Here is a 20,089-nt window from a genome sequence, read left to right on the forward strand (position 1 = left end):
AATATGGACAATATAGCCCGTCTTTCTTAACAACTTTGTCAGTAGAAAAAGGCGCACAATTAAATTTTCTATGGGACGATAACCCTTCGTGACTACGTTTTTTAAATTTGCCGCGTTTTTCTATTGACGGAAATAGCTTGACAGACCTATACATTATAACTCTATAACCTACTATAACTTTATAAGAATAAAAAACAAATGAATTTTCTGTCCATTTTTACGTTGGAACATAAATATTTTTTCATGTAGCAACACTATAGCCGTAAAGAATCTATCCACCTTTGCTTTGGTTTTGACCAATCAAACTAAAGAGTTATGTGCGATGGCGATGTGCGATTCCTTTCTTTCGCTCTTGTTCTATTTGTTCTAATAAAATTTAGTATAAAGTAAAATAAACACCGTTTGTAAGACTTATGTATTATAAATACAACACTAATTATAAAAGATTGGATTCGGCGGAATTTGATTTAAGTACGTGTGAATCGTATAAAACGTGAGGTAAGTTCGCGAATGTAGGTATGAGGTGTGTGATTATTGAAAGTAGGTAAGTATTTGATGGAGTTGCATGTATAATTCTTGCGTATTTAAACGATTTATTGTTATTATACCGTACCTACATCTTTATAAAGAAGGACAATTAGAGGATGTCGCGATGTTTTGACTGGATGGTCCTTGCTAAAAATATCAATCGGCTTTTTCTGCCATAGGTGGAGAACCCTGGACCACTGATGGAGACCCACGTGTCTTCAACCACTGCAGATGTTCCAGACACGCAGGAGGTAATTGGTTCACATGGCAATGTTGAAATAGTGGTTGCAGTGGAGAAAGTAGAGGAAGACATACAGCAGAAGGCAGATTCAAACTCACAAGACAATGTACAGCCTGTGATGGAAGAAAGTAGTCCTCTCTGCAGCCAATCTACAAAGACAGATGGCTTGCATAAGTCACCCCGTAAGCAAGAACCATTACAACCGCCTACCAGCAAAGAAATTAATAAAACTGCTCCGTCTCCAATTAAATTACAGTCAAGCAAGCAACCTAACATACAAACAAATGCAAATGAAACTCAAACACCCCAAAGTAAACTGTCAGGCAAACAAGTTGGAGTTGTTACGCAAAATGCTCCTGATAAAGAACTAGCAGCACCAGCAGATGTTGACTCTACATCTCCAAAAGATATCCCCATGGACATCACTTCTGATGAGGTTGATAATAAAAATGATGTAACTTTGAATATTACTGTTGATAGAGAGCCTTCCAATGAATCACAGTCAGATATGACTAGTGATGCAGAAAAAGAACACAATAAAAGTATTAGTAGAGAGTTGAAGTCCCTTATTAACTCTGCTAAAGAATCCAAAATTATTAGTGAATGCACAAAATTGACTAGCAAAACAAGAAAATCTGCAAGAGCTGCTCTAGACACTTCAAGCACTAATATAAATAATACTCCTGAGGCTGATCGTATTCAGGGCACCCGGCGTAGTAGCAGTAATTCCCAAAAAAGTAATTCAAGTGAGAAATCAGATAGGGTGGGAAAGAGATCTATGAGGTCCCAAAACCCAGAATTTGTTCATAAAGTCAGAAAATTCCTTAATTCAGTCACAGGAAAGTTTCAAAAAGATGCTGATTCTGATGAAAGCACTGTTTCTGATGAAGAGACAGTAACTCCAAAAATCAAAGAAAACGCCACTGACTCCTCTCCTAGCAATGCCAAGAACCGAAATCCTAATCAGGAACAGGTTTGTTGGCCTTACCACCATAGTTTTTATTCTAATTTCATAACTAATGTTAAGAAGTTCAGTTTCATTGTTAATTTTGATAATTTATCACTAACCCCTTCCTCCTTTTCAAGTGTTTACATTCTAGTCTGCAGCCAAATAATGTGCAATATTCTGTTGAATACATAATCTTGAAGAAATAACACAAACTTTCATGGACCTTTACTACAAGTCAATATTTTCATGCATAAAATCAATGAAGAGGAAATGGGATGACCACTTTCACATACAGACATAGTCCTAATTTTCCTCCCTGGATATTAACATTATAGAAAGTATGTTTGCTCAATTAGAGGTATATTGACCATAGCTATGCCCCTTTATCCGCCTTTTTGCGATTTATTGCTTATTATAAGAGTTAGGAGTAAAATTCCATACAATTTTTTAATTGCTCCTAATTCTTGTAATAATTATAAATCGAAAAAACCAAATAAAGGGGTATAGCTGAGGTTGATATACATAAAATTTTGTCAAACTATTTTTAATGTTAATATCCAGAGGGGAAAATGGGGAGTTTGTATAGAAAGGCAGTTTCTGGGTGGTCGTCCACTTTCATCTTAAGCAGTTATAAGTTGTGATAAATAGACAATAAGACATATACACAAGATATTTATTTAAATTAAAGGTTCCAGTTTGTAATTTTCTGTAAAAGATAAGAAAAGATAGAGAAAGAAGACATCTTTACAATCACTTGTAAATAGCCAAAAAGTAGTGCTTCACTGTCTGGTCTGTGTCAAACTATGAAAATGATTCAAAATAGATACTTGTGTTGCTGAATATTTATTTGGTAGTTCAGTACTGCTACTGCATACCTAGTTTCATAGTACTAAAATAAAACATTTAGGCTTTTAGACCTGCCTGTACCTATTTGCAATGTTAAACTAAGTAATAGTTCATTTCCAATAGAAGAGGAAATCTATTTCTAATAAAGAATTAAATAAAAGAGGTTGTATTATAAGTTACAAGTTCTCATAAAAGAAGCCTCAGATCTGTGCTTAAACATAGTATTTAATATCAAGGATCTATAGACAGTCATTTGTGTGTTGTTCTCGTTTGACATTCTAATTTATTCATGACTTATTTGTAGGTCCAATCTCAGTCTAAAATAGATGAAAAAAGTAACAAGCTTCGTTCAGACCCATATTGCTGGAGATGCCATTGGTCCATTGACATGAATGATGGGGAGAAGACCCCGCAGCCTCCGTTGAAGTGCACCGTCTGCCCCCGTGCCTTTCACTACAGATGTCTTACTGGCTCTGAGAAAAATAAGATCAGTACTGAAAAGAATTGGGTGTGTCCCGAATGCATGACTGTGTTACATGCAGAAAGTTCCGAGACCAGGTATTTATTTCAAAAAAGTTTATTGTTTATTAATATAATTTACATTCACAATTAACTTTGACGAGCCTCCTTTCGTTTAATATTTAAGTAAAGTTTACAATATTTCCTTACCTTCTTCAGGGGTATTTTAGTGCACAGTACAAGCCTGTTTACCTATGCAGCTATGCAAAGCATGGGTTGAACAAACCAGGAACCTCCTTAACTAACCTCCAAAAAAAAAAGGCTTTCACTTATAACTTTCAATTTAATTTATTTGTTTTTTTTTCCATGTTAACCTAGCATCCCATAATTGCTTATTTTGTCAGAAAACATCTGATTTCCAACTGAGCAACAGCATTATCTCCTAACCTGATTCATAACTTGACTGCGCTTTTGTGAGATCTGATGATAACGTTGACATATATCTAAGGACGGGCCTTACTAGCACCATTCTTAAATGGTGCTAGTTCAGCGGTGTGCCTCACGAATTCGAGCCAATCGTGCAGTCTAACGCAACTAGTCGCGACCAATCGCGCGCGTGATGCGAACTCATCAAGCAATCGCTTTGTGGTGTAAGGCCTGTCCTTAGATATATGTCAATGGATGATAAGATTTGCTAGGAAAAGAAAGAAAGAAATAAGTCATTACATTAACTATTTGACAGGTCATAATTTTTAGATTAAGATATTTTGCTTTTCCCGCAAATTATACCTACTTGGTTTAACTGTGAAATTGTATGTTTCAGATCCCTTGCAATGAGAAAGACAACATTAGGAATGTTGTGTGAGCTGCTGAAATATGCTTTGCAGCGCATGACTGAAGTTGCTGGGGTAACTTATTCCATATTTTCTTAAATATTTTTACAGTACAGTCACCTGCAATAATATGTAAACTATTCGAAGGCCGCAAAAATATGTGACACGCTCTTATGGCTCTATAAATAAGATCGTGTCAGATATTTTGCAGCCTTCATTGTGTGAGCGTTTCTTTTATTCTTTTTGTTACCTCCATACAAAGTATATATGGGGATTTAGTAACACAATAGGGCAAAAACTCTGGGATATTTTTTTATCCCATCAGATTTTGAGTAGAAATAACACAAAAGTGGCACAAAGGTCACAATATATAAAAATGGCAAAAAATATAAGAAACGCTCGTGTAACATATTATTGCAGGTGAATGTACATTAGGTGCTACTTTATCGTGCGTATGTCGAAAATTTAAAGGGCCATATGTACTGTAAAACGTTGTACAATACACGTGCGAAACGGTAATTCGCCACTCGTGTTGATTTATCGCCTCTCGTACGAATTTCCTACTTTTCGCACTTGTATCGTAATGTATTATTATACCCATGCTGGCTGCTCGGAAACAATTCTCAGCCTAGTTTGTTATTTACGTCATAGCTATGGTAAAATCATATACACGAACACGGTTTGAACTTATGCACTACTTATGTCAGTAACTAACATCGACGTTGTTATCGCGTTGTTGTATTTGTCTCCTTCGTTTGCCATATTGACAAACGTAGGTAAACAATTCAAGGATGATAGAATTAGGTAAGTATATTTTTGTTAAATTGGTAACTCTTTAGCCTCCCGTTGCTATGGTTACGGTCCCCTGGGTCACTCTTTAAAACGTGGTTTTATGGCAATTAAACTCGCCAATCTTGATAAAAGTTCCAGTTGTTTTAGTTATAAGCCCTTTTCATTAGGACATATACCAAACTTTAGTGGAATGTACTTACAACATTTCTTCTAACAAACTATGATTGTACCTGTTGTGTCCTGATGGGACAGAATTTTAAAAAGGAATATTAAATATCACGGTTTTAATGTTATATGTACATGGATTACATGGTTTACAGAACTTGACCAGCACCATCCCCTCGTCATTAAGAATTACATAAATTTCCAATAAACTTTGAGCTTGCTAATGCGAATTTATTATAATTAGTTACATGTACATGTTTTTAGTGGAATGTGGATTAGAACGACACTTTTGAGTTCGACATATATTTCTAATTATAACAAAGTAAATTTTGAATATTAATTGAATCTTCGACATTAAATGCTGCTTCTGTAATGAAAGCGAATTAGTATTTTGCGTTTGGCAATTGCAATAGCTATTGGAGTATTTTGTGGTTCTTACACCGTGCAATGCAACGACCACCAATAGCGAAGGCGGTAGATCGCGGGGGGCAGGCGCGGGGGCGGGCGCGGGCGCCGTTCGGGGCTCGGTGAAATGACCTTGCCACTTATCTGCCGAGCCGGGCCTCGTTGGCGGCGCGTGACGCACTCGCCCCTCTCGCTCGCTCGCCGACTCGATCGATACCCGCGGGTCGCTGTCGCCGTCTCACTCTGTGCTGCTAATAATAGCTGAATGCGTAGTAAGCTGAGCCCGTGCATACCCTGCATAGCTTGCCGTATTCTTAATTCACCGCTGTCCATACTTCGTTTAGTTATAACTATACATATTATTTTGTATTTGCGATTTAGATTGATATATAAATATGAAAAAGGGGATGAAAGAGAGTAACTACTCAAAACTATATTTGTTATTTTCATGAATTTCAAATGTACAATATAAATGTTTATTCATGAAATAGAACCAAAAAAAATGTAATAATATGTATTGTAGGTACTTATAATTTTACATATAAGTGGGTTAGATCAAACGAGCGTATTCTTTGGAGCCTGTTGCTTAATAACTTGTAATACAAGCAGGTACTTCTTGATTAACGCAGTTACAAATTGAATTCCGCCTAATAAAAGGTCCAAATTGTTATTGAATGAAGCTCTGGTCATTATTCTAGGTTTGTTTCGAAGATAATATGTGCAAGAATTAGTATTTCATAATACAGTATAATTCTAGTACCTACAGTCAGGAACAGAAGTGGCGACAAAAAGAGCTCAAAAATTTACTTTTAGTGTGATATATTCTGCGTAGTTCCATCTGCTGCTGGCTGTACTGTACGTAAGCTTCACGCGCTCGCGCTGCTTTGGCCTTACGTTTTTTTATTCTTAGTTCGGGTCCTTAGCTCAAAGTATGGTCATGGTCCCATCACGCAGAAATACTGAAATTTGTCATGCATGTAGCTTAGGCCCACTTGCACCATTCCACTAACCCGGGGTTAACCGGTTAAACCTGGAGTTTCCATGGTTACCAGCACAATTTGACACTGGGTTGACGGTTAAACCGCTTAACCCCGGGTTAGCGGGATGGTGCAAGTGGGCCTTAGTCAGATACGAAAACTAAATGAAGTTATAACAAAAATGAATAAATATTCTCCATTACACCTGTAAATTAGTTGTGCATTGCTCGCTCGAGTAAATAACTATCGGCCGTTGTAGTAATGAAATGACCAAAAAGGAGGCTGGACGCAAAACGAGTTAGGAACACCTGACACATCTCAATCATAGCCATAATGCTCATCCGCCCGCCGTGCCATAATGTTAAACTTGCAAAAATTGTCATTGTTGCGATTGTTACGAATAATGTTAGATGACTTTTTTATCACACGTAACAACCTAAATTGACAATAACACTGACAAAAAAATATTAAGTTGGTATAAAAGTAACACCCGCCCGCGTCTCTTATATCAAGTGTGAGGTGAGAATGAACGCCAAAGAACAATGTCTACGGAAGAGCCATGGAAGCATGGAACTCATTTAACCTTTCTTCTCCCACGGCTCATATATGAGCCGCAACGCTTATGGTGACGTCACATCGTAGTGCATAATAAAAATAAAGCTTTCACTTACTACATCATAGAAGCAGCAATTTCTGTTTCAATATTTGTTTTTCAAATGTTACAAGCCAAATCATACAAGCATGTATGAAGCAGACTATAACTAAGCCGTAATAAAATTGTTTCTAAAACTCCATGTTATTTTCTGTACTGTTCAACACGCATACTCCACCGACCAAATATCACATTAGGCTCACTTACAATACTTGTGTATTTCCAGTCGGAACCGTTCCTGCAGAGCGTGGACCGCTCGGTGTTCCCCGACTACGACAAGTACGTGGTGCACCCCATGGACCTGGCGCTGATGCGCGAGCACATCGACGAGGGCCTGTACGGCAGCACCGAGGCCTTCCTGGCCGACGCGCACTGGATACTACACAACAGTATTATATTCAACACATGTAAGCATTCCTAGTTATCTGGCTATGTATAGGTACGCCAGCTGGCAGGTTAGATAGATGCACTGAAATGTGCTTAAAAATGTTAAAATAGTAGTAGTAGTAGTAGTAGTAAACTCTTTATTGTACAAAAAGACATATCAAAAATAACATACAATTAGTAAGAAGTACAAAGGCGAACTTATCCCTTTGAGGGATCTCTTCCAGTTAAATAGTTTCTGTTTTTACAGTTTTTTTACCTAGTGTGAAACATTTCCGCACCCAACACCCCGGGGTATGATCATTAGCTAGATTAGTTACATTAGATGTGGGGCGCCCGTGCCGTGTGGTGACCGCGTGTTGTCAATAGGCCTGTTGCAAGTAACAAAGAATCATGGAAATAATGGTTTCAAAGAAACATATATGTTAATATGATTCTAAAAAATGGCCCAATCTCAGTATAAACTGAAGGATTATTAAGATATTCAATAAAATAAAAGTGCAAAATTCTCCAATCGGCCATTATTACTGAAACGCCAATCAGAAGCGTTCCAAACAGTGACGTCATCAATCCATAACATATTTCTTAGAGCAACATAGACAACCTCATTGACCGAAATCTATACGTCCTCACCAAAGAGTTCGAAAGGTGCAAAAAAAAAAATATTTCGCCACTAAACATTTATTACGTCCAATAAATATTATTACACGATATAAAATAGATATCTATTTGTTATTATTTAAATAAAATGCTAAATAATACGATATTTCAACAACAAACTTTTTTAATTATTTGGCTGAATGGAACTATCATTGCCATGTTGGCTGTCGTAATTAGAAAAAATGAAAAATTAAAAAGTAAAACCGGCGCTCGGTGATTTTCACTCAAAATTTACATGTATCTAAATAATTCATCTTAAACTGCAACCGTGTGAGAGTTTTTGTGTAAAATGAGTTATTGTGATAAATTGTTGTAATGTATTTATCATCCCTAATCGTAATATATGGTGCTGAATTAACAATATCATTCGGATTCAAGGGAAATTCGTAACTGTAAGTATGTAAACAATGTCTACCACCCTACCACCAACTAAATAATGACGTCACAAATGGCATGCGAGGCGTTTTCGCGCGAAGTTTAAACTAGCTATAATAAAATGCAATTATCTATGTTAAATCTTATGAGTATAGCTGAAATATTGTGTTTTTCGGAACCAATACAAGTGTACCGACAATAATAAAAGGGATTTCAAAATTTGTCATCAGGCCTATTATGCTGTTACTGGCACAAGATAGCTGGTTGAGGTGATGTGTGATAAGAATAGGGTTGTTGACACATGTTCAATTGTATAACTAAATCTAGTTAAATAGACAGAAAATTCAATCTTATACCTTTAAACGAGCAATTCCAGTATATTTCGTTATTTATATGTATATATATTTCGGGGATCTCGGAAACGGCTCTAACGATTACGATGAAATTTGCTATATGGGGGTTTTCGGGGGCGAAAAATCGATATAGCTAGGTCGTATCTCTGGGAAAACGCGCATTTTTGAGTTTTTATGTTTTCCGAGCAAAGCTTGGTCTCCCAGATATTAGATAGAAAATGAGCAATTTATCACAATAAATTGGAAACTTAAATAATATATGGGAATAATAAAAAAATACAAGACGTAAAAGTTTAAAAATTTTTTTTTTTCAACTTCTAATTAAATATAAATAAATAAATATTATAAGACATTCTTACACATATTGACTAAGTCCCACAGTTAGCTCAAGAAGGCTTGTGTTGCGGGTACTCAGACAACGATATATATAATATATAAATACATAAATACATAGAAAACAAACATGACTCAGGAACAAATATCTGTGTCATCACACAAATAAATGCCCTTACTGGGATTCGAACCCTGGACCATCGGCTTCACAGGTAGGGTCACTACCCACTAGGCCAGACCGGTCGTCAAACCTAAATAAAAAAAATGGTACCATTCGATTCCTTACATTTTATTTTAAATAATATTGTATACCAAGAATATACATAAACGCAATATTTCACCGACAAAATCGTAATTTCCTTGTTTTCCATCGGCCTCTTACATTTCATGGTGACGTCACGATGTATTGCCATTTTGTTAGAAGCGTTTCGTCAGTAAAGTGCGGGTGCCAGACTTTGACCATCATTTGTGGCTTTTGTATTGCTTTAAGACAATGGGCCCGATACAGACATTTGATCCTCAAAACAAACTTGATCGATTGATACCATTCATAAAAAATGGTCAAAAACCCTATTGTTCGTATTGCGTGTGACAGTGCAGTCGAAGCTGACGACGACAGCGCGCGCGCTGGTGCGCTCGTGCCGCGCGGAGATGGGCGAGATCGAGGCGTGCCCCGAGTGCTACGCCGCGGCGCACGCGCGCCGCCCCACCTGGTTCACCGACGTGTGCTCCACGCCGCACCTGCTGCTGTGGGCCAAACTCAAAGGTTCGCTTTATCATTAGGGTCGCCGGTCACAAGCCGCCCACCTCGCGACGAACACACGCATGCACGGCCACTATATCTCGGGTGAGTCTGGTCTACGCAGACCGAGCTTTTTTGCTGCGACTATTTCCTCGCGTGGCGGCTCGTTCAGTGTGAACTCTTCTATATATACATATACATTCAGCAATATCACAGCATTTTCCTGCCAACGTATTAAACGTTAAAATAATCTGTAAAGTCAGTTGAAGGGGAGTTGGTACCTACCGGTATAAATATGATCTGATGCAGAGTGCATTCGAAAAACGGTTAACACTTAGGTACTATGTTTCCCATTGCAGTAAGACTAGTCGAGTCGCCTTCTTGTTTCTTACAAAACCTTTACGGGCAAAATTCACAGTTTCCACATTTAAAGCATATGTCAAATTCTCGCACGATTGAAGCGACTATAATTGTGGAGATTATTTATAAAATAATTCTAATGTAGAAAAACGTCTGTTTAGCTTGATAACATAGTATAGTAGATTATTTTCTACCCAATTAATCTGGCTTTCTTTAGATGACACAAATGATAGAAGTAGATCTAGTCTATCGGAGTATTTGTTCAAATGAGAAAGGCGGCATTACAGCAGAATGTTTGGTCTGTTCGCAGGGTTCCCGTACTGGCCAGCGAAGGCGATGACGGTGAGCCACGCGGGGCTGGTGGACGTGCGGTTCTTCGGCGCGCACGACCGCGCCTGGGTGCCCGCGCGCGACTGCTACCTCTACTGCGAGCGCGACCCCAACAACTTCCGCACCAAGCGGCAGGACATGGTGGAAGCCATGCAGGTACACCCCGACCTACTCTTTCTGGTAGCTTACGTGGTTATCACATTGATGAGCGATCCGATGCGGCGCGCAGATTTGCATCCAATGTAAAAACCGCCTTACTTTACTATTGTCAGTCGTATTTCACTTCCTTGGGCGTGCTTAGCTCGCTGACTGTTCCGATAGGTTAACCATGAAATGGCCAAGAAAAACTTCAATAAAAATGGCGCGCAAGATTGACAACCCTGGAGAATCAACGCAACGCGCTGTGCGTTGGAGGCTTACCATTGATTTTGTGTACTGTGTACTATCGAAGAGTTACTGATTGTAGAAGAGGTGTAATGTCAAAATAAATACCATGCCCAGAGTTTGACAGCCGAACGAATGTTGCTTCACGGCGCCTTATGATATCCATACTGCGGCGCAGTAATAATTTATTAGATTGTTTATTAGTCCCGAGATTGTTTATTACTAATAAACAATCTCGGGCCTTAATCAGTAACTCAATATTAGTAGTAAATAATTTAAGAATAAAAATTACAATTCGTTGGTTTGTTTGTGTTGTAGGCCACTACTAGGTATTAAGTATATTTTATTAGATCAGTTTAATAAAAGAATAAAGAATAATATGAGTTGTGTGGTGTCCGGGCAGGAAGCGGAGCAGCACATCCGCAACATCTCGCGCAAGTACGGCAAGTTCGCGTACGCGCCCTACCGCACCACCTTCGAGCCCTCCAAGCTGGGGGAAGCGATCAAGTACATGGTAACTACGTCTGCATTCATCTTACTCTAACTAAAATAACCAAAAACTACTAAATACAATTACAAATATGGAATCAATGCATACTTTGCTAGAGATGTATCCAGTCTGTAAATGTCGAATTACACAAAAAAAACCTGAATAAAAATAATATACAAACACAAATACTAAAATTCTTTAGAGATGTAAAAGTCTCTAAGCGCCACTTGCACCATTCCACTGCCCCGGGATTAGCCAGTTAAACCTAGAGTTACCATGGTTACCAGTACAATTGGAGTATTCCCACTAGTTACCAACAAGTTGTTACCAGTGGTAACAACTAGGAAATGCTTTCCCACCTTTTAATTGGTAACTACACTAACTACTTGGAAAAATAATTCAGTGGTTTGCCAGAGTATAGAATAACATTAATTAAAAGTTTATTTAAATTAATTAATCATTATCATTATTACGAATTCATACTCGTAATGCCGGGGCCACACTAACGAGAAACGCCGTTGATTATCGCGGTAATGGACGTTTTTCATACGGCCACACTGAGATTATCCCGATAATCAACGGCGTTTTTCGGGGGTCTGTTATAAACCGTCAGTATACGGTTGAATGATGTCTGATTGTTTTTCTGTTTCTTTTTGCTAACGACGTGAAAGGGACAGAGCGAATAGAATCCAAGTATTTCGAACTTGTATTAGGCCCCGCACGTTGAAACAATATTAGAATGTAAAGGTCACTTATATGTCAAATGTGTGATTTTGTTCACTATTTTTAAGCAGCGAAGTACCCTTGTTCTACAGCGTCGTCTGTTTCCGGTTTCAAAATTTCGGTTACGTTATTTTATTATTTTTAGGGTTCCGTACCCAAAGGGTAAAACGGGACCCTATTACTAAAACTCCGCTGTCCGTCTGTCCGTCTGTCACCAGGCTGTATCTCACGAACCGTAATAGCTAGACAGTTGAAATTTTCACAGATGATGTATTTCTGTTGCCGCTATAACAACAAATACTAAAAACCGGGCAAGTGCGAGTCGGACTCGCGCACGAAGGGTTCCGTACCATAATGCAAAAAAAAACGAAAAAAAAGCAAAAAAAGACGGTCACCCATCCAAGTACTGACCACTCCCGACGTTGCTTATCTTTGGTCAAAAATCACGTTTGTTGTATGGGAGCCCCATTTAACTCTTTATTTTATTCTGTTTTTAGTATTTGTTGTTATAGCGGCAACAGAAATACATCATCTGTGAAAATTTCAACTGTCTAGCTATCACGGTTCGTGAGATACAGCCTGGTGACAGACAGACGGACGGACGGACAGCGAAGTCTTAGTAATAGGGTCCCGTTTTACCCTTTGGGTTCGGAACCCTAAAAACAGAATAAAATAAAGATTTAAGTGGGGCTCCCATACAACAAACATGATTTTTGGCCGAAGTTAAGCAACGTCGGGCGGGGTCAGTACTTGGATGGGTGACCGTTTTTATAGATAACCGTACGGAACCCTTCCTTTGCGAGTCCGACTCGCACTTGGCCGGTTTTTATGCATCTGTGCTCAAATGATGTTTGTCAGCATGATATTTTATACACATTCAGATACCGTCTTTTGATGGGCAAGTGCGGAGCCCGGTGCGGGAGAGGCGGTCCAAGACGCCGGCACGCGCTCTCAAGAGCCGCTCCAACTCCAAGGGATCGAAAGATGACTCTAATGCGGGGTAAGTACTTACCTCCAACTTTTAGGTTGAATAAAGGCAAAAAAGGTTCTTTATCCAATTGAATGATCTATTCATATGCAAAACAAGTAAATAATATACTTTGTTTCCAGGGATGTGGTAAGCGATAGCGAGCAAATGGATAGCGAAACTCCTAAAACTGAAGACGCGGAGAAAAAGGAAGAAAAGGAAGGAAATGTACCTGCTGAAAAGTAAGCGGCATGTGATAAATTGAAATTCAGTCGCATGTTTTCTTACTTAAGGCACGAGGTTTTATAGATTAACGTAACGCTTCCTTTTGCAGACCCCAGGCGGCCACTCGCAAGCGGACCCGTTCCGAATCAAAGGGGCCCGCTGAGAACAGTTCCAAAGAGAAGCGGCGGCTGCTCGACACCCCCGCCAAGGAGCCGGCGCCCAAGAAAACCGACTCACCCGTGGTCGTCAGCAGCAGCAAAGACATCGGACACAAACAAAACGAGCCGGACGACGCCGCTTCCGACGAGCCCGTCGAGGTGGACCGGGAGCCGGCCGCCGCCGCGGGTCCGCCACCCGCTCCCCTCACAACCGACGCGACGCCCAAACCGAATAAGAATCCCAAAACAAACAATGTAGTCGCGTCAAATAAAACACCCGCTAAAACTGATGTACCCAAAACTAATGACAAAGAAAAAAATACACAACAAGGAGAAAAACCTGTTCCTCCAAATCAGAGAATTTCGAGGAGTAACAAGCCGTTGAACAATATTGAAACCATTGAACTGGACGAAAATAATCCGACTACGACTACTTCAAACAAACCGTCCGCGCCGCCCGTGGCAAATATAGCTAAAACTAATCCTAACAAAGTCTCCCCGAAGGAAGCTGTTACTATAACTAAAGCCAACGAAAAAGAAAAAACCACAGAATCTGCTGTCCTTATCAAAATTAATGACAAGGGTAACAAAGATGCTTCGTTGACTATTACGGTAAACGCTAAAGACAAACTTACCGAAGCTGCCACTTTAACCAAAATAACTGATATCGTGAAAATGACTCATAATAAAAATAAAATAAAAGACAAGGAGACTGAAAACACCACGCCCAATAAAGACGGGGTGAAAGAAAAGGTGTCTACGGTTACACCTAATAAAAATGCTGCAAAAACAACGCCAAGTACAAAAAACTTGGGTAGCGAAAAAACAAATAATGATGGCCCTACAGTTCCTAATACAACTACTGAGAAAACAGTAAGCGATTCCACTGTCAGTAATGATACGGGCAAAGTTAACGCGAAAGAGGGTACAGATAAAACTGCAGATACTAGCACGGAGAGTAAAAAGATTTTAGTCGATAAGGAAAAAAGTGCTTCTGCAAAGAACGCCTTTTTACCCAAACCGGGCACTTCTAAAGTGATCAAAGCTACCAAAGATCGAATACAATACGACGATGACACAAGCCTAGCCGCAATGGGTCGCAAAGTGCCAAAAAATAACAGTAACAGCGACGTGTCTGCCGGGGCGGCGGGGAGCGGCGTCATGGGCGCGGCCGCGAGCGCGGCGGCCGACGCGCCGACGGCGCCACCCGCGCCGCCCGCGCCGCCTGCCACTCGCTCCTCCAGCGCCAGCAAGACCACCCCAGTCACGGTGGAGGTCAACCCAGACTCTAGTATTTTCACGCCTACAAGCACAGACAACGTGCGCAACATGAAAGAGGCGGTTAACAAACTACAGAAACTGAGAAGCGGATTCGATCCGCCGGCAAATTCGCAAGTCGGTAAAGTTGGCGTACGAGCATTCGCCAGAATGACGTCTCCACCCGAGAAACAGGCGAAACCTAACGATGTTGTAGTGGAAATTAAATCGGAACCTATGGACTACGAAGACTGTGATGCTCCGCAAGAAACTTCTACCGTACTGGATTCTTTGCGGCCGCGACCGATCGCCCCGGCAGTGTCGGCTCCGAATCTGCGGGAAGTGCGTATTAGCAAAGTGATCCCGGTACCGGCGGCAGCGAAGAAGTCTCCGAAGCCGCCGGACGTGAGGCCGCGCGCCAAGAAGACGTTCCCGCAGCCGAAGAAAGCCGACGACGGAAGGTCGGAGTTGACGAACAAGAACTCGATGGTGTACATCCCCATCCAGCCGCCGATCTCGCAGTCGCCCGTGCGCGCCGCGCTCAAGGCGGCCAACTCCGCCACGGCCACGCCTCCGCGGACACCTACGCTTTTCCCTACTACCAACGGTGAGTCTTCCAATCTTTCAAAGAGACGGGGCACTATACTATTACCGCTTTTTGCCGTTGATTTGTGGTTCGAACTAATTTTGAAATGAGATGACATTGGCTCTTTGATAATATTGTAGTGAAGAGCGTGACGTCGATTGCCCCGCCGCTGATGCCGATGGCGCCGCCGCCGCCTCCGCCGGCCACCACGGCGACGGCGACCAGCGCCGTGGCCGGCGCCATCCTGGCGCCCGGCTTCCCCTCCGTGCCCACCACCGTACACACGGTGCCGCTTATCACGTCCGTCAACGGGCAATGGACCTTCAGCTTGCAGCCTGTGATGTCGGTTGGCGCTGGCGAGGTTAGTATGCAACTTACTTCATTATTGATAGCCATGTGCGATCATGGAGGGTTACAGGGGCCGGCGTTGTCTATAATTTAAAACCATATCTGTTGTTTATGTTACAGTGTCTTTTTCTGTAGAACAATGTGAGAAAGAAAGGTCTGTCATTTGACAGAGTTACACAGTATCATTCGATAGTTCTTCTCAAATATTTACTAGTTGGTCAGCTGCAAAAACATCGTAGTTAATTTTTTTTTTTTAAAGTGGAAAAATAAATTTATGTTGATACTGTACTAAAGTAAACATTGTGTGTAGAGCATCACGTCGGCGACGGTGAACGGCGTGAGCGAGCGCGCGTCCGGGGCCGCGGGGGCAGCTGGCCCCGCGCCGCCCGCGCCCGCGCCCTCGGCGACGCAGCCGCCCGCGCTCGTGCCGACGGGCGCGCCGGTCAACCCTCCCGTCACCGATGCGACACGATCGCCCACCAGTGAGGTGAGTATCAACTAGCCGTTACCAGGCGTGGCTCACTCCGCGATTTCGTCGCTTTGCTACAGGTAGCTAAAAGTACATCCGTTCCACACCAATTTTGGTGGCTAGCCATAAGCCACGCGTGGCGCCACCTAGCGGCCATACCTGTCCTGATCGTAACAGACGCGTGTTGTTAGAGAGTGAGTCTTCTGTACCTAGTACTATTATTTATTCTGTGCCGTTACACAATACATATCATACAATTGGCCTGATGACAGTAACAAAGAATCATGGAAATAATGGTTTCAAAGAAACGTATATGTTAATATGATTCTAAAATATGGCCCAATCTCAGTATAAACTGAAGGATTATTAATATATTCAATAAAATAAAAGTGCGAAATTCTCCACTCGGCCATTTTGACTGAAACACCAATCAGAGGCGACGTAAGAGTTTACGTCATCAATGCATGACATATTTCTTAGAGCAACATAGACAACCTCATTGACTATAATCCATTACGTACTCGCCAAAGAGTTTGGAGGTTCAAAAAAAATATTGTTTCGCCACTAAACATTTATTACGTCCAAAAAATATTATTACACGATATAAAGTAAATATTTATTTGTTATTATATAAATAAAATGCTAAATAATACGATATTTCACCAAAAAACTTTTTTAATTATTTGGCTGAATGGAACTATCATTGCCATGTTGGCTGTCGTAACTAGAAAAAATTAAAAATTAAAAAGTAAAACCGGGCTCGGTGATTTTCACTCAAAATTTACATGTATCTAAATAATTCATCTTAAATTGCAACCGTGTGAGAGTCTTTGTATAAAATGACTTATTGTGAACAATTTTTGTAATGTATTTATCATCCCTAATCGTAATATATGGTGCTGAATTAACAATATCATTCGGATTCAAGGGAAATTCGTAACTGACTAACTGTAAGTATGTAAACAATATCTACCACCATAATTCATGACGTCACAAATGGCGTGGGAGGCGTTTTCGCGCGAGGTTTAAACTAGCTATAATAAAATGCAATTATTTATGTTAAATCTTATGAGTATAGCTGAAATATTGTGTTTTTCGGAACCAATACAAGTGTACCGACAATATTAAAAGGGATTTCAAAATTTGACATCAGGCCTATTGTTTTTTTTTATAATTTCCGGTTCAAGCACGAGATGTTTTGTGATTTTTGAATCAACTTTAAAAACACTATTATGAAAGTCTATATGAGTTTCAAGCTTGTTACCTCTCATTCCAATACGAGTATACCCCTTTTTTTGGGCTGAATTATGAAAAAAAAAACGTTTATATCTTAGGGTGGTATTCCACCTAATCAATTTCTTTGTCCAATGTGTATTGCGTCTCACATTTTGCTTTAATGAGAGTGGGACACTGGACAAAGAAATTGGACACGTGGAATACAACCCTTAACTACATGCTGGGGTATAAACTAACACAATGAAATGTATTTTCAACGTTTACCAAGAGTAATAGTATTGCCAGACTTGCTTAACTAAAATACTTATCACAAATTCATAATATGTAAAGAGCCACACTACAATGAAGATTCTTAACCATCGGACTAGACTATCATTATATTTTTCTCAAAAATGGACGGCAAAGTCGACTTTGCCGTTTAAAAAATAGGTTGCGAAGCGCGTAGTTTATGGTCAGTCAAAAATTAAAAAGTTAAAAACATTGCAGTCTCGATTTTGGGACTGCAATGTTGCATACAAATTCCATTATTTGTCGAGTTCCAAACTTTTTAAAAGTTGAAATGGCCATATCAAATGAAGGCACAGGCCCATTAAACAGCCAAACATATGATTAGTACCGCGACTATTTAGCTGTCTCAAATAGGTTGGCGTATTTTCGGCAGAAAAATACACTTCTATTTTATTATTAAAAAAATAAAAAGGCGGCAAAGCTAATTTTTTCAATTGTTTCTACTTTTTTCTGTGAAAATATATACGTAAGAAAGTTGCTTTTGTAAAATATTTCTTTAATATTTATATTTCTTGCACCATTTTTGAGAAAAGCACTATATATGACTCGGCTGGAAGGCTACTTGCTGGCTTCGGATTCAATTAAACGGACTCCCAAGGTCGTCCGTTTAAAACGAATCCTCAGCCTGCAAGTAGCTACTTCCGAGCCTCGACAATAATGTACTATTTCTATAGATGAATACTATAATAAGATTCATGAATCTTATTATAGTATCAACATGTTGCAGCTACCGCCGCCCCCGCAGCTACAGCAGCGGCCGGCGCTGCAGCACCCGCTGGCCGCGGGCACCGAGATCGGCGAGATGACGGCGCCCTCCTCCGCCGGACCGCTCACCGCCAAGCTCAACCACAACTCTATCAAGGTAATGTATGACAAGTTCCGTGTCGCAGCACCCGCTAGCCGACGGCGCCGAGATCGGCGAGGTGACGGCGCCCTCCCCCTCGGACCCTCACCGCCACGCTGCCAAGCTCTGCCACAATTCTATCAATGTGGCATGAGCAAGCTAACTCTGTTTTACGTAATAACGTATGCCACAATCGGAAACTTTTTGCTAATCCCTAGCTGCCACAGCCTACAGCGTGAAGCAGTGCGTGCGCATTGTGACCTAAATTAGTTATCTACTAAAACTTGCCATTTACATTTCGTGCCAATAATGTGCTCCTGTGCTGCCCCCTACTTCACATGCACGTTTCGCTTCCTATATATAAAATGAATCGGGTAATTCAGGGCAACTCCAGTTACGCAATACACACCGGCATCAGGGGTATCACTGCCCCTGCTGCTGCAGATGGTTCCCGCTGCCTACGTAGACGCGCGCACATGCCGAACATCGCTTGCGTTGCCATAGTTGTCCTACGCATTTTGTTAATGCATATTGCATCTAAGAAAAGGTTTGCGCACCTTGTCTACGCAGGGAGTCAGTCTGTAAGGACTGTATCGTTTATTATGGGTACAGATAAAACCTGGTCTAACTGTTGACGTGTGTATTATTTTGTATTACTATGTTCTTAAGGTATAATCTGGGGGTAATTTTAAGCCATATCTGATATAAGAAGGTTTTACATTTATTTTATTTTAGGGACTTTATGATGATTTTAATACCGTCTACCAAATATAATTTGGACAAGCCTATCGAGCTTAATTTGAGACTATTTCACCGATTCCTTGGTACGAGTTAAAGAAACTAAAGGTTAATATGCTGCCAAAATATGCCATCTAAGTGTCCTTTTCATGATTGCTCAATTGAACATCCACAGAATAAATGTGGTGAATTTTTATCTTTACATGAAAACGACTTTTTATGCAACATTTTGGATTCCCGTCAATTTCTGACGCAAGCGAAATGAGGGAAACAGCTAAAAGAATCTACCGAAATCCAAAGCCTAACGGAAATTCATGGCGTTGAACCATGGCTAGAACAGGTCGATAGAAACGCTCCATGATGGTTATATTGTATACCAAAGTCGGGGTTGTCGTAAGTAACATGCCATATTCTCTAAAAGGCCACCATGCACAGTACCAAAACTTTTTTTCCAACTAAAAGAAATGATTAGAAATGATTAGCTGGGCATAGGCCCAGCTGTTTCGCTTTACGAATCATATGTAATTGCTGTTTAGATAGTACGATTTTTTTGTGTAATATCTCGTCTTGTTCGCAAACCGCAAATTTTCTTGTAGTATTTGTCCAAAATCGTTGTAGTTACTCGGGAGGATTAGGTAAATGTTGTCCAAACCATATGCTTTACGTGATCTCCCAGGACGAAATGTTACTTATTATTAAAGCACTAATTAAACTATATGTGTATTTTTTTAATAAAAATATAATACCAGTAAAAACAACCAAGTAAAGTTGTACCCATAATAAACGATACAGTCCTTAATACTTATATGATACCCCTGATGCCGGTCTGTACAGCTTCAGTGGCGAGAGACCATCGATACTTTTAGTACGGCGTGTGGCGTTGCGTTGAGCGTCTAAGGAGTTTGATCAGCGTGCACAGTGCACTGAGGCTGCTCGCATATGTTTGCATTTGGTAGACACGGGCGCCGCGCCTGACACCACGCTGGTTGCCG

At 40.4% G+C, this 20,089-nt stretch overlaps 3 protein-coding genes across 5 annotated transcripts in view; 2 read left to right on the plus strand and 1 right to left on the minus strand.

Annotated features, from left to right (window-relative positions):
* LOC134804822 (uncharacterized) overlaps positions 1 to 20,089 on the minus strand; it is a 470,867-nt gene that overhangs the window by 258,750 nt on the left and 192,028 nt on the right. The window lies entirely within an intron of this gene.
* The window catches only part of LOC134804792 (myotubularin-related protein 9), a 312,849-nt gene that overhangs the window by 24,991 nt on the left and 267,769 nt on the right, over positions 1 to 20,089 (plus strand). The gene's annotated exons all lie outside the window — the stretch shown is intronic.
* Positions 283 to 20,089, plus strand: part of LOC134804702 (MYND-type zinc finger-containing chromatin reader ZMYND8-like) — a 29,109-nt gene continuing 9,302 nt past the window's right edge. Inside the window, exons 1-14 of one of the 3 annotated variants that reach the window (XM_063777853.1) lie at positions 283 to 400; positions 708 to 1,742; positions 2,869 to 3,122; positions 3,847 to 3,931; positions 7,074 to 7,254; positions 9,548 to 9,718; positions 10,365 to 10,540; positions 11,172 to 11,282; positions 12,863 to 12,981; positions 13,092 to 13,190; positions 13,283 to 15,195; positions 15,315 to 15,535; positions 15,833 to 16,009; positions 18,243 to 18,377. In XM_063777853.1, the coding sequence (XP_063633923.1) occupies positions 729 to 1,742; positions 2,869 to 3,122; positions 3,847 to 3,931; positions 7,074 to 7,254; positions 9,548 to 9,718; positions 10,365 to 10,540; positions 11,172 to 11,282; positions 12,863 to 12,981; positions 13,092 to 13,190; positions 13,283 to 15,195; positions 15,315 to 15,535; positions 15,833 to 16,009; positions 18,243 to 18,377 (4,656 nt within the window). In that variant the 5' untranslated portion in view covers positions 283 to 400; positions 708 to 728. Of the gene's footprint in view, positions 513 to 641; positions 1,743 to 2,868; positions 3,123 to 3,846; positions 3,932 to 7,073; positions 7,255 to 9,547; positions 9,719 to 10,364; positions 10,541 to 11,171; positions 11,283 to 12,862; positions 12,982 to 13,091; positions 13,191 to 13,282; positions 15,196 to 15,314; positions 15,536 to 15,832; positions 16,010 to 18,242; positions 18,378 to 20,089 lie in introns of all 3 variants that reach the window. The other 2 variants (XM_063777852.1, XM_063777851.1) reach the window with 2 other exon arrangements.

This window comes from Cydia splendana, chromosome Z (genome assembly GCF_910591565.1).
Source record: "Cydia splendana chromosome Z, ilCydSple1.2, whole genome shotgun sequence".
NCBI lineage: Eukaryota > Metazoa > Arthropoda > Insecta > Lepidoptera > Tortricidae > Cydia > Cydia splendana.